The 17,361-nt window shown below is 48.7% G+C and overlaps 1 protein-coding gene across 1 annotated transcript in view; it reads right to left on the reverse strand.

The window, feature by feature from the left end:
• Positions 1-17,361, reverse strand: part of LOC119436619 (multiple epidermal growth factor-like domains protein 9) — a 136,260-nt gene that overhangs the window by 8,121 nt on the left and 110,778 nt on the right. The window contains exon 4 of the mRNA XM_037703539.2: positions 9,469-9,876. Coding sequence (XP_037559467.1) covers positions 9,469-9,876 — 408 coding nt within the window. The remainder of the gene's footprint in view (positions 1-9,468; positions 9,877-17,361) is intronic.

Consider the following 17,361-nt stretch of genomic DNA (forward strand, 5'->3'; position numbering starts at 1 on the left):
TATTTACAAAGCAAGCGAGAGCTGAGTGACAAGCAAGGCGACAGGTGGCCGTCCGAAACACGATGAATAACATGCCACGAGAATACAAGTAGAAATATACGTCATAGAAGGGAAGATTTAATTAAAGTGATACCAGGTCATAACGTGAGCGCTTATAGCGAGCTATGGCCTGTACCTATCGACGTAGACTGCGTTGTTTATATCGAACGGGGCATCGAATATTATATCAAGCTCTGAGCACTTTCTGTTACTACTAAAACGAGCCTGCTTGCGTCTTTTCCAGCAGCGTTTGGTCATTAGCATGGCTATTTGAGCGCGACAGAAGAAACCTTGCTCAGCCACTACCAACAAAGAGATCGGTCTCATCCTTTTTTCGAGCGCATGCAGTTCATTCACGCGATCATCTTCACATGGAGTGATGTGCAGAGGACGATCACTGGCGGAATCTCATCACTCTGTAGATTAAAGAAAGTCATCCGTAGGTTGTAGAGAAGTGTGCGCATATTTTATGCCATTCAGTGGCAGGATCACTGCGTAAAAGAAAAGTAGCCTTCAAAAAAAAAAGTTTCAGGTTATAGAAAAACGTGGCGCCATCATTCGACGTTAAGAATGGGAGAGCATAGCTGGTGCCAGACCACGAGAATAAATTCTGCAGGAACCATGGAAGATTCTTGTGGAAGTAAGTGAAGTTTCTAGCTTTTCCTCTTTATAGGCTAAAGCAGCTTCACGTGCTGCGTCACTCTTGTCTGATCGATGAGCCGCTCCATCTGTAACGATCTTGGTAGGGTTACACAACGCGTCAACCAAGACTGCTGGCCCCTGACTGAGGAGCGTCCCTTACCTCACGACCGAGCGCATGCATGCAGGTATGCATCCGCCGCGGCAGGGATGACATCATGACTGACTTAAGCCGGCGCCGCGCCCTACACACATGCCCTATGTTCTCCACCTCACCCTTCTCACAGCCTCCTCACCGAAGTCCTTAATTTCTACACCACAGACATTCTCTCTCTTGCCAGTCCGAGCATCATAGCATCAGAACTCGCCCCGCTCCGCAAAGTAAGCTTCGCTTTGTAATCAGATTTACGTCATACTGTGATCGCAACACCGTAATAAATAATACGCTTGCGTTCGATGGTTCCTCTTGCCTATGTCACCATTGCTAGTTTTTCATACAGGGCAGGGGTACACGACAAGATGGAGACTTTAGGTCATCGTCGGGATCCTGACAAAGTCCCGTTGTCGAAACGTTGACTCCAGAGACATCCCTTGTTCGTCCACTTATTGTTAGCTTTTCTTTTTACGATGAATCCCATTATAACTAACTCCCGATGCACAGATGTTGTTTATATGTCGGTTCAAATATATCGAAGTACTTATGAAATCCAGCAATTTCTTGTGCATCCAAGAGTTCGTTACAATCGGCTTCGACTGTAAAAATTAAATTATGGTGTGTTACGTGCCAAAACCACGATCTGATTATCAGGCACGCCGTATAGTGGGGGACTCCGGAAAATTTGGACCACCTGGGGTTCTTTAACGTGCACCTAAATCTAAGTACACGGGTGTTTTCGCATTTCGCCCCCATCGAAATGCGGCCGGGCGACTGTATGAGAATCTGACCTAAATTACTTTCTCTACAAAAAAAAAAAAAAAAAAAAAAAAAGCTGAGACACAAACTAAGCTCTCCGACACAAAGCGAAAACCTGCGCAGCTTATGGTAAAAGTGTACAACAAGGTTATTTGTAGTACAGAAGTATCATTAAAAAAAACGCGTTTGTGTGGAGAGCAAGGCAGTTGTTTTGACACTCTCAAGCTTGATGGAGACGGGAAAGCTGGACCGGGTCATTCACGAGCGGGATTCGTTTTTCCACTTTCTCGCTATACAGACAGGAGTACACGGACTTGAAAACAAGCTCAGAAAGATGGCACTGGCTCACGTAGTTGCAATTTCCCGCACAAAAGAGCCGCATCTATGGCTCGGACACTATGTGGCGCTTCTCTCAATTGCGCTGCGTTCGCCGCAGCCAAAAGCTTTCGGATCTGCGGGGGCTGCCTAAAATTGCCGAGCACGCCACGCGGGAAAAGGGAGAGCGCGAGCGGCACTCTCTTGAGCAAACATGGCCGCTTCTGCAGCAGCGGGAAGCAACGCTCGCAGAACGTGCCCCGCATTCCCACCGGCTTGCTGTCGGCGGCAGCGACGCGGCGTGGCTCGTGGCTGGCCGCTGTCACCGGCGAATTCGCCTGTGATTAGTACCGCGCATTCCTTCTACAGCATGGAAAATGAGGTGCCGAGAGCTCGTCTTCATTTGACTCCATATTTCTCGCCACTTTTCAAGAACCATCCTCATGATGCGGTGGAAAGATGTCTCGAAGCGGGCGCGCACACTCCGACAAACTCAAAACGCCTGCTGTGTCGTTCCAACCTGAAATGTAATTCTCGCGGGGGGGAAAAATAAGGAAAAGAAAACATGCAGCAGTTACATGGGTGAACTCTTTGTTTATGTTTAAGTTCAAATAGCAATGCTAGTTTTTGAACGTCTCGACATTTACCCACTTATTTGAATGTTCACTAATTGGCACGAGCGTCGCCTGTCGGGCTTGTGGCTATAGATTAACACGTTTGAGTAAAGCCTACATCACCTCTCGCCCCCCCCCCTTCCTCCTTCCCCCATCTCTATCTCTATATATACCTCTCCATGAGTAACGCAATGACGTTCTTTGTCTCACGTTTACGGTTAAAGAGATCTTTAGCCGACGAAGCATCTGCGGCACTCGGCACCGCAGGGACGCGCACGAGATACGGACCGAACAAACCGCAAAGCGCCTCTATCGCGCAACAGGGCACGCCATCCGTGTTTTTCGCACGAGCTGGTGGCCTGCGCGGCGTCTAGCTATGCGGTTATAGCAGCGCCCGCGCGGCGGGCCCTTTCATTCCGCGGTGCCTATACGGGTCGCCGCCACCTCTCCCGTCATCAGGTCGCACAGTGGGGCAATTTCCTCGGACCGCGCGCGCTCACGTCAGCTGGGAAGCAAGAAAAACGAGCCGTGGCGAGGGAGAAGTCGTTTGCCCGTGAATTTGCATGAGAAGCGGCGTAAGTGTAATCGATGCTCCCCACCATCGGGTGCGGCTCATCCTGGCCTCGTATTTGCATGATAAGCGCTCGCCTGCGATGGGGACTCGGCGGTGCGGGCGACGCGGTGCCGCGCACGTGGCGGTCGAGGCCCAGAAACAATGGCCATTTTCTCATAGTTTTGTTGCTATTCGCCTCTTTATTTAAACTGCTGCCTTACTCGGCGACTCTAACCGGAGAGCGCTCTCTATAAACGCGGAAAGCACTAAGCAATATGGCCTCGGAGCTCTTGGGTGTACCTATTGGTATGCCGCTGGTGGCAGATACTAGTGCGCGCTATACAGTGTGAGCCAACGTTCGCCGCAGCACCGCAATGCGCAGCCAAACGTTATTTTCTAGACAACGTCTGCAAACTCTAGTGATTCGGTAATGTTGATGTCAGCAGACATGACTACATCACTGCAACGTGTAGACAACGTGTATGCCTGCTTTAACCTCAGTGTAGACCTCAACATGTGCGGTATTTATCTTTTGTCCTCAGAGTGGGGAGCGTCTAGACAGTCTGTCCACACGTACCTCACGATCAGACCTTGCGAATGCGAGCAGGCGACTTGTTTTTGTTCTTGCAGGTTCACTACAGAGACCGCCATAGGGCTATCCTGATTATTATTGTTGATATTGGACGAAAGCTTATAAATTCCATACAAAATAGTTTGAAGCTTGGACTAGCAATTGTCTCCTGAAGGGTACACATGATCAGCTGTTGAAGAAAATAAATGAGGAAAAGAAAGAAGAGGACGACACTGCACACAGTCTTTTCACCGCCCGATTCATGACCGATCCCCCAGAGTGTGTTACGACATTTCACCAAAGAACAAGAGCATCACATCGCAAATGACATAGTTCACAAGAAGATGGAAGCAAGAAGTTCGATAGGCAAGAAGAACAAGTGATGAACAGTGGTATAGCTAGGAATGTTGATGCAGCCATGGCAGTTGTTGCTGGTGTTAAGGTTTACTGAGGCAGCCCCAAACACGTTCGTAGGGCTTGACCTTGTATGCTTTACAGAACGCGAATCTTGGTCTTGCATGTATCTGACAAAACTGGCAGACTGTAACACGGGAGTCCCAGGAACAGTACCCTGTACAGCTGCAGCATAGAATGAACTGGTGCACCCCAGGTTTCCCCGCAGAGAAATTTGAAGAGCTGAGAAATGGCATTTCTCTTCTGCCGATAGACGCAGTGAGGGCTCCACGAGAGGTTGCGGTCAATGATGACACTCAGAAAGCGATGCGTCTTAACATCGAAATGGGATCCAACTACAGCGGCAGTCCTAATTGTCCGCGAGGACTTTGCATTACAACGTGCGCCCAAGACGGTAGGCGGAGTGTATCGCGAAGAATGTTTGCACCAGCAGCGGCCTATTAGTAAGCCCAAGAGCACTCGTAGCACGAGAAAGAGAAATTCGATAGGCGACAACATTGTGTGGGCCCTTTTGCCAGACATTCGGCCTCTAAAGCTGTTCAAAGGATTTCGTGTGCATTTCCCCCTTATACAGACACCAACAGGCATGCGAAATGCCTGCGCCCTGGTAAGAAGTGTTAACGCGCAAGAGCGGTATGCGGTTTTGAGGGACAAATCGCATTTGCCGTGAGAACATAGTAAATAAGAAACAGCTGAACTTACCACGATGCCGCTTAAACTGGTTTCTTCCTTTGTTTGAGCGAAAAGAATACTTTCCGTGAGGCATACCGTTATAATTTTTTTCTTCAGTGAATTGTAATGAGATAAATAGAGCGACTAAACTCCCATAGCCACTGTGGAAGCTGCACTCCGTTGCTGCCAATGAGAAACGCACACGACTGCTTGGGTGTACTCATGCGCGCGTTGTCGATGGCGTTCGCAGTGTATTCGCACGGTACTTGGATAAATAAACAGTACTCGCTTTATTATCGGCGTTATATACTGCTGTAAGTGAGAAGTTTGTAATTGTTAACCTGAACGGTATCATCATGTTAGCATAACTTAGCAGGAGCCGACAAAATCTGAGCCCGTGATTACCTAACGATTCCCTTACGCAAGTCTAAGTGCCGAGGAGAAAATGTTACCCGTGACCTCGTGCGTCTGCTATGTGCAGGGCACGGAGTGAGATAAACAGGAGCGCCGACTCCGCCGCCGCGCAACGCATTCGCTCGGGACAAACCGTGTAACGCTAAATTATACATCGCGTAGCGCCATCTGTCGAGACGCGTGGAAAACACTCAACAGCTTGCTTCCATGTGCGCATGCGCTGAGTGGCGGAGACCGGCGGCGACGGCGGCGCAGAACCGGCAGCGCGGCACCTGTAGAGCGTGTCGTCTGCTACAAACGTGGACCCTCGGCCATCTCAATTTGACAGCAATCAAACAGAAAAAAAATATATATGCGCACAAATAATAAAAGCGCAAATAAACACGCGGTAGCGCTTTTATGCACGCATACGAAACATTTTTAGATGTCTTTAGAGGAAACAGACGATAAATGATGCTGTACAAAAAGACACAACAGAAGTACTTGTTTTTCACTCCTCTACGTCTGCGCGGAAGCGAAGGTGCGAAATTTTCGTCTTCCTCGCTTTGTTTACCATGTCTGCAGTATGTTTATTCATGCCTGACGGAACAAGGTATCTTGATACTTGTGCGTGAAGAGACTGAGCCACAGGACAGTGTTTTCTTCCCGGCTGTAAATCTGGTTATGGCAAAGGACGCGAAAAGTTTTCGCTCTTGGCTTCGCCATCTGATCTTCAACGACTGCACCAGTGGCGTCAAAAAATTCCTGAAATAAGCGAGCGCTTAAAGCAATGGATAAAATATGTGCGCGACACTTCGAGAATTAGCTTATTTTTGATAGTTACTTCAGCAAAGACAAAGGCGATGTCCTACTAGATGTAAAGAAAGTGCCTCGACTTCGAAGCGGAGCCGTTCCTTCAATTTGTTTAGGGAAGCCTGGCGTAGCTCAATGATGCTGGATGCCAGGAGGAACCAGAAGACGCCAATGCGGAAGGACGAGAGGAGCTCAATTTAAATTTGTATACAACTACACACAGTGCAGGTACCTTTCCTTGTCCAGAGACATGCCGTAATGCAGAGAGAGAGAGAAAGAAAGGGAAAGAAAGACAAGGAGGTTAGCCAGTGTAAATACCGGCTGGCTACCCTGTAAATTCTCAGCCTTGCCCTCGAGATGATTCCCCCAGTTATGCAGACACATATTCAGAGCTTCTCTTGTGAAATAATAAGCAGGAAACACTGGCAGGAATTCCCAATTTATTATGTTTATTGAGAATGTGGCGATTCTACTCGCAAGAGAACCGGGCGACACGAAAAGCACCGCGAGAAACAAAGAAGCAAGCGAAGCATCTTAGCACTTGATGCGTGCCTGATGCGCGGAGCAGGCGACAAAACGGATAGGCAAGCAGGCGCCGCGAGAGAAACCCGAGTTTATTATGTTTTTTAGGCTTAGCTCACCCGCGCCTTTGCTCCTTCGGTTTGTTGGGCCCGCCTCTCCGCTGCAGATTTTTGCTTCATTTGTAGCGCCATCTGGCGAACACACTGTGAAGTAGGAACCGGCGTTTCAGAATGTGTCCCTTCCAGACGAGCGGAGTCTGCGCTCCTGTGGTGCAGGGCTACAAAGGCGCTGCTGCGTTTTTTGAGGTGCACCGGCCTGTATGACTGCCTGTGACTAACTCAGGGATGAACGCTTGACTGTGTAAATGTGCAGCGTGTGAACTTTTCTCTTCCTTGTACTCTTTCAATACCCTTTTCCCCTTCCCCAGTGCAGGGTTGCCTACCGGGCTCAGCCTAGTTAACCTTCCTGCCATTCCCTTAGGACTTCTCCCTCTCTCTCTCTTACGCAAGTGACAATGGTTAACCCGCTGATTGCTGTCATGAGTGGTGGGTGTGCCAACACCGGTCAACAAAGAAACGCTCTTACGTAAGCGGAGTTCTGTAAATACAAACCCTTATAATCTGAAGATCTGAATATGGCCATGAAAACACATCAGTACGAGAGAACCCTCTCGTATAGTGGCGTCTCGATTCCATGTTGACGCGCCGGACTACGCTTGAAGTTATAATTGGAGCTGCATTTGTGAACACGAACTCAGTTGCCCGCTCACTGTTTGCCACGAGAGAAAAACGAAAGAGCATGGAACGGCGGCGAATTTATCGTGAAGCGCGGGTGGCGAGAATGGTGCCGTGTGCTTGCATATTGGCCTTTTCGTCTCACACAGATCATAAAGTTACAGAACTGTGGCAATAATTGATTTCCACTTGCAGAACACGGAATGAAATATACTTGAAGTTTTGTGAAACTTCTGTGCCGATTACAGACTAATTAGAGAACAAAAAAGGAGTTGTTTTTTTCTTCGGTAACTACACTTAAATGAGAAAGCAGCAGGCCTTAATCAGATCTAGTGCGCAGTAGGCAGCGTTGTAAAATGTTTTCGAGCTGTGCTGCCCCACTCACTGTGGAGATTATAGCGATGCCCTTATACGAAGAGCTTTGGTGATATACTCATGTGCGGCAGGACACCGACGGCGCAGCCTCGTTGCGCCTCGTAGCTTCGGTAGCTATAGGAGGGGTGCTACTCCGGTGGGAGGGTAGCAATCACACATTAATCGCGGTATGCAGGAGATGCGCCGAATCGAAAGCGGACAAACGCCGTCATTTCGGGTTATTAATACAGAAGAAGCACACTGAATGTACCGTCAAGGTGCACTGTTGGTCTACAAATACGAAATTGCCCGCAAATGGCCTGCCGCTTTTAGCTAAGATGGTATTTCCTGCGAACCATAGAAGCGAAAGTGTTACAGGCGATGGCGTTAAGCACCTTCGTGTGTGCTTTCGCTCACTATGCCGCCGCATACCGTTCCTCATATTGTGAGGATGCTACTGCCGCCATCATCAGCTTTCTACATGCGGGGCGCACACCGGACGCTTGCTCGTGAGGCGTTAGATTTTCTGCGTATCCAAGCATCCGATATGCTGGCGATGCAATTCGTCTTAGAGCCGGCAGTGCTTAGGTTTAAATATGGCTCATGCACCTTGGTCTCTTTAGTTCTTACCTACTTACAATGACTTACAGTTAATACGGCGACATTCGCGCTTCAAAATACTTCTAGTATAACCAGTACAAGGACATGAATAGTCAAAGCGGGCTTCACCACAAAAGTATTTTTGTTGCGGGGAAGCTAATGTTGAGAAACGCTTTTAAAGTGAAGCTTTTCTTTATTTGCCTGTCTCTCCGCGATTCGGCGTCTCTTGCCGATTAGAAGCTGTCGCTATCTGGAATACGATCACTTTCGCAAAGTGTCGCGCCAGACGCGCCGGCGTGTACGGCTGACAGCCTTTCCGGTGGCGTGCCAAGCTCGCTTCTTTGCACTGTGCCAGGAATGGTTTCGGCTGCGGTGCCGAGTCACGAGGAAATCTTGCGGAGCTGATAGTGCATGACCGAAAGTGATCGCCTGAAAATATCGTCCCTGAATAAAACTTACCTTTGCTCTGCAAGGCACGCCACGGTGGCTGATGACCGTTACGCGCTTGTCTCCGAACTCCGCTGCGCGTTCCTTATTGTGATGGACCCGTTTTGTCTGGCTGGCTCATCAAAGCCTTCAGCGACTCCCACAGTGCGTGGGATCTGCGTTAAGTTTTCTATGGGGTCGCTCCTTCACAACGCGTCGCAACTACCGTATCATCATCATAACCATAAGCCTATATTTATGTCCACTGCAGGACGAAGACCTCTCCCTGCGATCTCTAATTACCGCAGTCTAGCTGAATCCAACTTGCGCCTGCAAATTTCCCAACTTCATCCCACCTACTTTTCTGCCGTCCTCGTCTGCGCTTCCCTTCTCTTGGCACCCATTCTGTAACTTTAAAGATCCACCGGTTATCCATCCTACGCATTACATGGCCTGCCCAGCTCCATTTTTTTTTCTTAGCACTCTGTGCCGCTTCGCAGGTCTGACCACCGCCTTGGTCAGGTGCTCCGCAGCCGCTGGAAACTGAGGGCCATGGGCTAATTGCAGGGGTCACGAGGGAGGTAGTGGCCGAATACTGCACCAGGGAGGCCAATTCCCGTTCTGGTGAGGGAGTGCCTTTGTTGAAGCTTAGTGGGCCTTCCTAATTTGGTTGCACCTGGACTAGTATAGCCCCACCGGCTCTCGGCAATTTTTTTGGCCGGTGTCAGGCTGCAAGCCTGAAAATGTAGTGGACTGGAGGAAGATTCGAACCTACGACCTTCGCATTCGAGGCTCGGTGTTCTACCTCTGCTCTACGCCACTCGTATTGCGGTAGTGTACGCTACCGTACACATTACCGCAAGTAAGAGAGTTCGAAGTGTACGTCGCGCACGTACCCGAGCTTTTTTGAGCGACCGGTGGCAGGCTGTTCTGGACGAGGTGGCAGTCCCGGCAGCCCGGATTGTCCGGCTCGCGGGCGCACATGGCGAAGCTGAGGCAGCTGATGGGCTCGCAGCGCTCGCCCTTCCAGTGGTAGCCCGCCGCGCAGGCCGAGCACAGGGGTCCCCGGTGGCCTGGCAGGCAGGAGCGGCAGGAGACGCTCTCGCTTCCGGTGCCCGCCTCGCACTCGCCCGTCGATGTGGCGTTGCTGCAGGGGCAGGCGGCGCACCGCTTGCCCACCCGGAAGAAGCCGCTGGCGCACGACTCGCACCAGCGGCCCGCGTAGCTCGGGAAGCAGCTGCACGCCACGTCCTGCAGCGCCGACCGCGTGCACGCCACCATGCCTTCCTCGCTGCAGTTGCACTCTGCGGCGCGGGAAAGAAAAAGGGCACCGTTTTAGCCATCAGATTACGGCCATAAAGAAAGGCGCACGCTCGTCTGTGCACATACATTCTCCACCATTTCTAACCCCCGTGGTTTTTGACAGGTATGCACGCCCTAAGGCAGCGTAAATCTATATGGCGTGCTTTAAAGCCCTTTATATAGGCAACAGTTTCAGCGTAGCAGAGTCGTGTTATCGTCCTAGCCACCTGCCAGCTGTGCGCTCTAAGCCACGCCACTTAATTCGTGCATGCGCGGCGCAGGTCATCATAGAGCAAAGCTGACATGTGGCTGAGATGGTAGCGGTGCTACTGTAATGTCGTGGTGATCGCCATAACGTTACAACAAGAGTGTCGCGCTTGCCGCCAGAGTCAACTTCATGAACCTTGCTTTTCTACATAATGCATGTAATTTGAGGCCTCTAGGCTTCACGGCTGCCGAAAAATATTACGTGGTACATACACGACACTACTGTTTTATGAAAGCGGCTCTTACTGTGGTATTTGTGACTTTTCTCCCACAATACCTCCTACAGAAGAGCATGCTTAGTGGAGATGTAATTTTAATGCTGGTAGCCCCGTTACCTAAAGTACCAGGGTCCCCGTGTGCACACACACACAAACGTTCTTACGCTAAAGCTGTCCGTAAGAGCGGATGCCAGCCAATCGCGATGTTGGACATATCATTAGCGAAGGCAGCCGATGGCAAACACCAATTACGAACGAAAAAAAAAAAAACGCATTTGCGAATTCTGTGTCAGTTTTGTGATAGATAGATGTCGCGGTTCCTGGGGAAATTTTGACTGTGCATTACATACATTGAGGCGACACAAGTTTTCTTAGTAAATGACATTGCGCTGTCGGGAGCAAAATAAACGGACCCCTGGAAGCACGTGGCCGTAACGCATCATCGCGATACTTAACGCCGCGCATGTTAGTCCTGTATTACTCATGGTATACATAAGCGTTCGTTTTGTTCGAAGCATCACGCTATCGCTTTATGAGCTACGCGAGGAGATATTGGCGACCTCGGAGAACACGGGCTGACGTGACGCATCCGCTGACATAACGCGGCCGCCGCTGTGGGCCATGACTGAGCCATATTTGGGCGCAGCTAGCTCAGAAAGCGAGAATCATCTGACAAAAAAAGAAAAGAAAGAAAAAAAAAGAAAAAAAAAACGATCAATCATGTTAACGAGTAGTTTAGGACGAAAATGCGCACTGCGGAGGTCCCGACAACAGACGAGCACAACCGCTACGGCCCGAGTTGTCATACAATTCGGCACATGTTCGGCACGTGCTCGCAATGGTATTTTTTTTTTTTTTGTTCACATCAGTACAAATGTAGAACAAAGGAACATCCACAATTTCTACAGCACTCGAGTGTTGTTCAGTGGTTGAAATAAAGCTATATTTGAGCTTCTTTGGTGGATTTTGACGGCCATGGCTAATGCCTGGACATGCAACAAAGGGGCCGAATTTACAAAGCTTTTCGTTCGTAAGTGCTGCTTGCCATTGGCCTTCGCTGATGATCTGTCCAACACCACGATTGGCTGACACCTGCTGCTACGAACAGTTTTAGCGTAAGAACGTTTTTGTGAATCCGGCCCGAGATTCTTTAGCGTGATGTCGAGAACCCAGAAGCTGTTGTTAAAGTAGGCATGTCTCTTATTTTTGCTGTGCAGCGCAGCGCTCGTGCACTACAATCAGAAGTGCACCGCTGGATAGGAAAAACGTGTAAAGCTGTTTTTTTCCCGCAACTGGTTGACGACGTACCAAAGTTCATTGCGAAGTAGGTACATTGCAGAAAAGAGTCATGGTACTGCCCATTCTGCCAGCTTGTATATGACAGCCAAGCGACACGTCGTGTTGGTTTCTCCGAACCTTCCACAAATAGGGCCAGCAGGCTGGCAGGCGTTGAAACATTGATTTTATGTCAACACGTAAACATATCACTGCCGGAGAACTGGGGCGCATATGGCTCGCTGTCCTCTTCCTTATGACTTCTCTTTATTTCTTTTCCGACAGTATGACTGGCGAAGCTTAAGCGAAGTTGTGGTGTGCCCTGCAGTTTACTTAAAACATTACAGCTCTTCCGCGGAAGGCAACTGGCAGCTCCCACCGAAATATTGTCTGTGGAAATAATTGGCCATTGAAATCTACCTAACACCCGGGATGATTTAGTGACTATTATTTATTAATTTATTTATTATGATTTGGAAATGTTGGCAGAAGATACACTTTGTCGCTACGTTCTCCCAACGTAAATTGTTAAATGAGTGAAAGATGACGACAGGTGAAGAGAAACGTATTGGATATTTAGCAGTTTGCAGCCAAATGCAATTAAAAGGCACTTGCAATTAAAAAGGCACAAAATAAAATGAAATCGCCGCGAGGTGGCGGATTCAATTGTCGGCTGCGACGGTTGCATTCAGATGAGGGTCGAATGCCAAAGCACCCGTGCCGTTACATTTAAGTGCACGTTAAAGAACTTCGATTAGTTAAAATTCGTCCTATGGTGAAGCCCCGGGCCCAAAATAATTCAGAAGGCGTCTACTATGGTCTGTCTCCTAGCTCACTTTACCTATATCCATATGTTTGTTTATCCTCGGCTCGACCTGCTAAGCATACCAAAAGCTATGACGCACGGTGTTCACTCTCCAGCTAGGTTTAAGAAAATTTTGCTGCATTTGAAAAGTGGCAGATTACTGCCGGAACGCTCAAGCGCAAGTTAAATTTATGCCCATTTATTTCTGTCCACCATTATGAGCGGACAGGAAGGTTCGAAAAAAAAAAAAAGAAGAAGAACGGTTGTATTCACCATGCGGTTCGGCTGCTAAGATTGTGATCGTGCGTTCAATGACGGCTTCAGTGGCTGTCATTTAAATTTGGTTTCAGGTTTTGAAAAGAGCGCAGAAAGAACATGTCATCTAAACATAGGGGCAACGAGGGATGTCCTCGCGTGGCTTTAAGAATGTGCAAGCACGCAATCGCAGACAATGTATGGAACTTCTCTTGAAGCCGAGGATAACCAGTGTTTGTGGGCCTTACGCGCTATTAAATTGCCACGTGAGAACTACGTTTGCACGGTATGTCTCGGCCGCCATGCCTGGCGGCAGCGGAGCTGCCGGACGCATGGCGAAAGACAATAATTCGATCATCGGCTAAGGCGAGAAGCACCCAAGACGCGACGAGGCGGCCACGCGACGCCCCATTGAGCCTTTATGGCGTCATTCGGCGACTCGCCGCGGGCAATGGCCCGGTGATTATTGCTTTTCCGGACGAACCATGCCGGGGCGGCGGCTATCGAACCGGACGTTGGATGAACAGCGGTATAGTACCTCGTGCTCCTAGCTGTGCGAAAGGTATACGAGGAAAAACAGGTCGAATGCATATTTTAGAATACGTAATAATAGGACACATGAAATAATGATTTATAGCATTAGTTCAAATACTTGCGAAATAAAAAAAAAATTAAAAAGGGTGCATGTAGTACGAAAAAAAAAAAAATGGCCGGGAGCGCTCTACACCCAATCGGTGTTCCGTGCTCCTGTCATTTGTGAGGAACTGAGTTTTGTTTGCGTGTCCGTTCTTCATTGCTGCCTATAACGCGGTGCGCTGAGGGCCTCAGGGAGCTTCGGAGTTCGAGAATGTTGTGCCCGGGAAACGTTCTAACAGAGCCGCTACTTCGTGTCATATTTGCGCCCCCAACTCATGATGACTGTATGGCGACTACTTCGCCGCGACCAAAAATGCAAACTTCTCGCCGCGGTGCTGTCGCATTCTTTCCGCGGGCACTCAACCCAGATGTTCCAGGTAAAGCCGGTGACGGAAGTTTACGTACTACAGGATCTGCTAAAATACTGAATACTAGTACACGCTGGAAACCTCAGTCACAAAAATCTCCTACGCTAGAATTGTTCGTAAGAGCAAATTCTAGCCACTCATGATGCTGGACATATTATCAGCGAAGGCGGCTGGCTGATAGCACTTACGAGCAAAAAGCTTTGTCAATTCGTCCCTCTGAATGCAAGGCTGCGTGTCCAGGCTGCGGGAACATTAAGCTTTTTTCGCACACCCCGCGGTGCATAAACGTGTGACGCGTGATGTGCTGTTATGCACGTAGTGATTGTTAATCATCATCATCGTCACCAGAACCACCCACTTATAGTGAACTAGAATATTCTAGTTAACTATACACCCACTATAAACAACAACAACAACAAGTGCACGAGACATTGAGAATGTAATCGTGCTACATTGCCTGGTGGTCCATATATATATATATATATATATATATATATATATATATATATATATATATATATATAATTTGCAGTTTACACGGCCCCTCATCGAGGTAGTGAATTCCGAAATTAACAAGAGATAAACGAGGGGACGCAACAAATTAGCAAGGAGTCACTGGTAATGAGTGCGAAGCACCATTTAGGTAAACATTTTCAAAGTTCAGCAAAGTTGGAAGGTAGGTCTCTTTCGTGCTGGCTACAGTAAATTTTCAAGCACACTACTCAGAAAGGAAGAACAAAAATTAAGGAAAAGCAATATGAAAATAACGACAGACACTGCACACTCTAACAAAAGTCACAAGCATGCAAGAAGTGTCACTATTGCCACTACGAGCACCACGCAGCACCGGAATCACGGTGTAGTTATTTGGTATAAACCAGCACGTTATCTCATACCGAGAATCCCACACAACTCTTATCCAATATATGCGGCATTCAAGCTTGCACCTTAACTTAATAAGCGGAGAGCGTAACTCGGAATCAGCGCTGAGAAACACAACAGGGAACTAAAGCTCTGGCAGTCAGGGCCTATCAGGGCACGATCACAATCCACGCACTTATCGTCTTTCAAGAAGAAGATTATATTCGGTAGCATACAGTGCGTTGTGTTTTCCATCCCCTCTGCTACTGTAGTGATACGTACGTTTCTGTAGAGGGTGTCGCTAAGCATAGACGGTTATCTCCATTTGTGCACAACAGTCAAAAGATAGGAATTTCTTCGACATCGCAAGAGGGGCGGAAAAGCAGAGACGCTATAACGTAAAATGATTCCAAACTGTTTCGATTAGAATTTCTGCAATCAGCCTCCACGATCGGTCAAAACATTTTCGAGCCACTCTCAACTTCGCCTGTCTGTCACGGGACGTCACGAAATCCCCGATAGCTCCCCATCTGATTTAACGTGTACACATTGATTATGCATGATTACACCGCACGAAAGAAAAATAATCATTCCTGATTCGACGCCTTTTCATCATTAGTCCTCTGATATTGGTCCAATGTTTTCTGGCTACGCCCACTTCGCCTGTCTGTCACGCGACCTCACAAAACCGCGAAAACTCACCACGTCAAAGTGACGGGTACGCAAAAAAAAAGCATTAATATGCCGAACAAAACTGAAAAATTTTCTGAATAGCCATAGACTGCCCTGTTCCGAAAGCAATAGACGATAGCTGCCCGCCAATCGCTCAGGCCCTCGCTACCTCGCTACTCGCACCTGCCCGTGAGCATGTATTTATTTGCGCATGATAAACCTTTTTGCGTGGCAGTAAAACGTTATCGAGCCCTTTCGGCATACATACGACATCGCTCTGCGAACTCTTCCTTGCTTAGGATCCGTTTTTGCGGCATTCTTATCCTTCCGTTGCACGCCGCCGCGATTTTCGACCAGCCACCGCAAGCTAAGTAAGGCGAAGTGGACCAATCGGAGAAGCCGGCACCACTCTCTTCATGCGGTTATCTATTTTCACTGTGCTGGCTCGGTCCCATCGAAACCCTCTCCAATAGAGCGTGCTCCTCGCCTCTTGCCAGCCAATTAGATAAGAAAAACCGCTGAGTGTAGACAATGTTATTGGTTTTGAAAGCGAGAAAGGTGACCTCCTATAAACGAGGAGAGTGTTTGATTGGGTTGTCCAGACAACGCTGCGGGTCACCGCCCGATGCTTGTGTCGGTGGTTACGTAAATTTGACGTCAGGAGTTTGGAATCAAAACAGTTTGGAACAATTTTACGTTATAGCACCCAGGGCCGCGATTTTGTAGCGATGCCTTATGACTATGATGCCAAAGCTCACGGCCGGCTGATCCCCTTGATAACGCGAGCGGACCGTCGCTCTGACCACTGACAAAGCGCGATAAGCGCGAAAAGGCATTATTACTTTAAAGGCATCGCTACAAAATACCGGCCCAGTATGCTCCTCGACCCAGTGTATCTGTTCTGAAGCACAGCGTGTTTCTGTAACTCGGAGTATTTTTGTAGTGCCTTGGGTAAAAGTCGGTTATTAATGCAACGAAAAGTAAGCTAGAGAAATGGACAGACTCCTTTCTGAAGCATTTAGGGCGTCTAAGCGTCTATTTTAGGAAACACTTAGCGGGAATAGTCGTTAATCTCCCAATTAGTGTTTTTGTTTGTTCGTCTTGAATTGTTTCACCGTTGCGCGCAACTGGTTTCATGGACCGCTTACATTTCTTTTGCTTTTGCCAATACACTGTGACTGTGAATTTCACTACCTTCTTGCGAAAGATGGTTTCGGCGTCCTGAGCTCCGCTTTTCGGCTGCCGAGATTCAACGCTAAGCGACTTGGCGTCTAACTTCGCACAAAGATATCACGCGCTGCCTAAAAAGAAATAAAAAAAAATTACAGCAGAAGAAGAACCGCCCTCGCGGCGGCAAAATGCTGAAAGCCTGTAGTTATCCGGTGCATCGTTCGTTTTTTTTTTCAGATTTTTTTTGTTTTGTTTTTTGTTACGCACCGAGCGCAGACCACGGAATGTCGCCCGTTGTATGCTCTTGGGAGGAGATTTACGCGTCATCTTTCCTGTCTTAAGTGCGCTATAAAGCGCAACGCGAGCCTTTTACTCGGGAGTGCGCGCTCGCCTCCTCGGCTCCGACCATGAGGCCTTTCTCGGCACAGGTATACGTAGTATATACAGCGCTGGTACGCAAGGAGCGGCAGCCCTTTTCGTGTCATTGCCTGCAAGGCGGAGAGAATGGAGCGAGGACGAGTATGGGGCTCGCCTAGGCTTAACCTGCGTGCCCCCAAGGGAATGGGGAAAAAGGAGGGAGGGGGGGGGGGGGGACTCTCGAGATGCTGGTTCCTTCCGGCGCTCGCCCGATCGGCCCCCAGTGGCAGCGGAATTTTCTCGCTCGCGCTGCTTGTGTATCCGCGCCTGATCCTACAGCTCGCGACGCGAGCCAGGTGCGACTATCACCACCTCTCAAGACCAGCGAGACTATATAGGTAGGTTATCACCAAGCGCTCTCTACTCAAACAAACCGTGAATGAAAACAAAAATATACTTAGAGGTGACTCCTGTGGAAGACCTCTTGTTCTCTCGCGCTCCTCTGCATTTTATGTGCTTCCTAATCTTCGCAATACTTCGCGTATACGCGTCTGCTCTCGGATGCTCGGAATCGCGTCTTTCGGGATATAGGCTACCGTGCGC

This window comes from Dermacentor silvarum, chromosome 1 (assembly GCF_013339745.2).
Source record: "Dermacentor silvarum isolate Dsil-2018 chromosome 1, BIME_Dsil_1.4, whole genome shotgun sequence".
NCBI lineage: Eukaryota > Metazoa > Arthropoda > Arachnida > Ixodida > Ixodidae > Dermacentor > Dermacentor silvarum.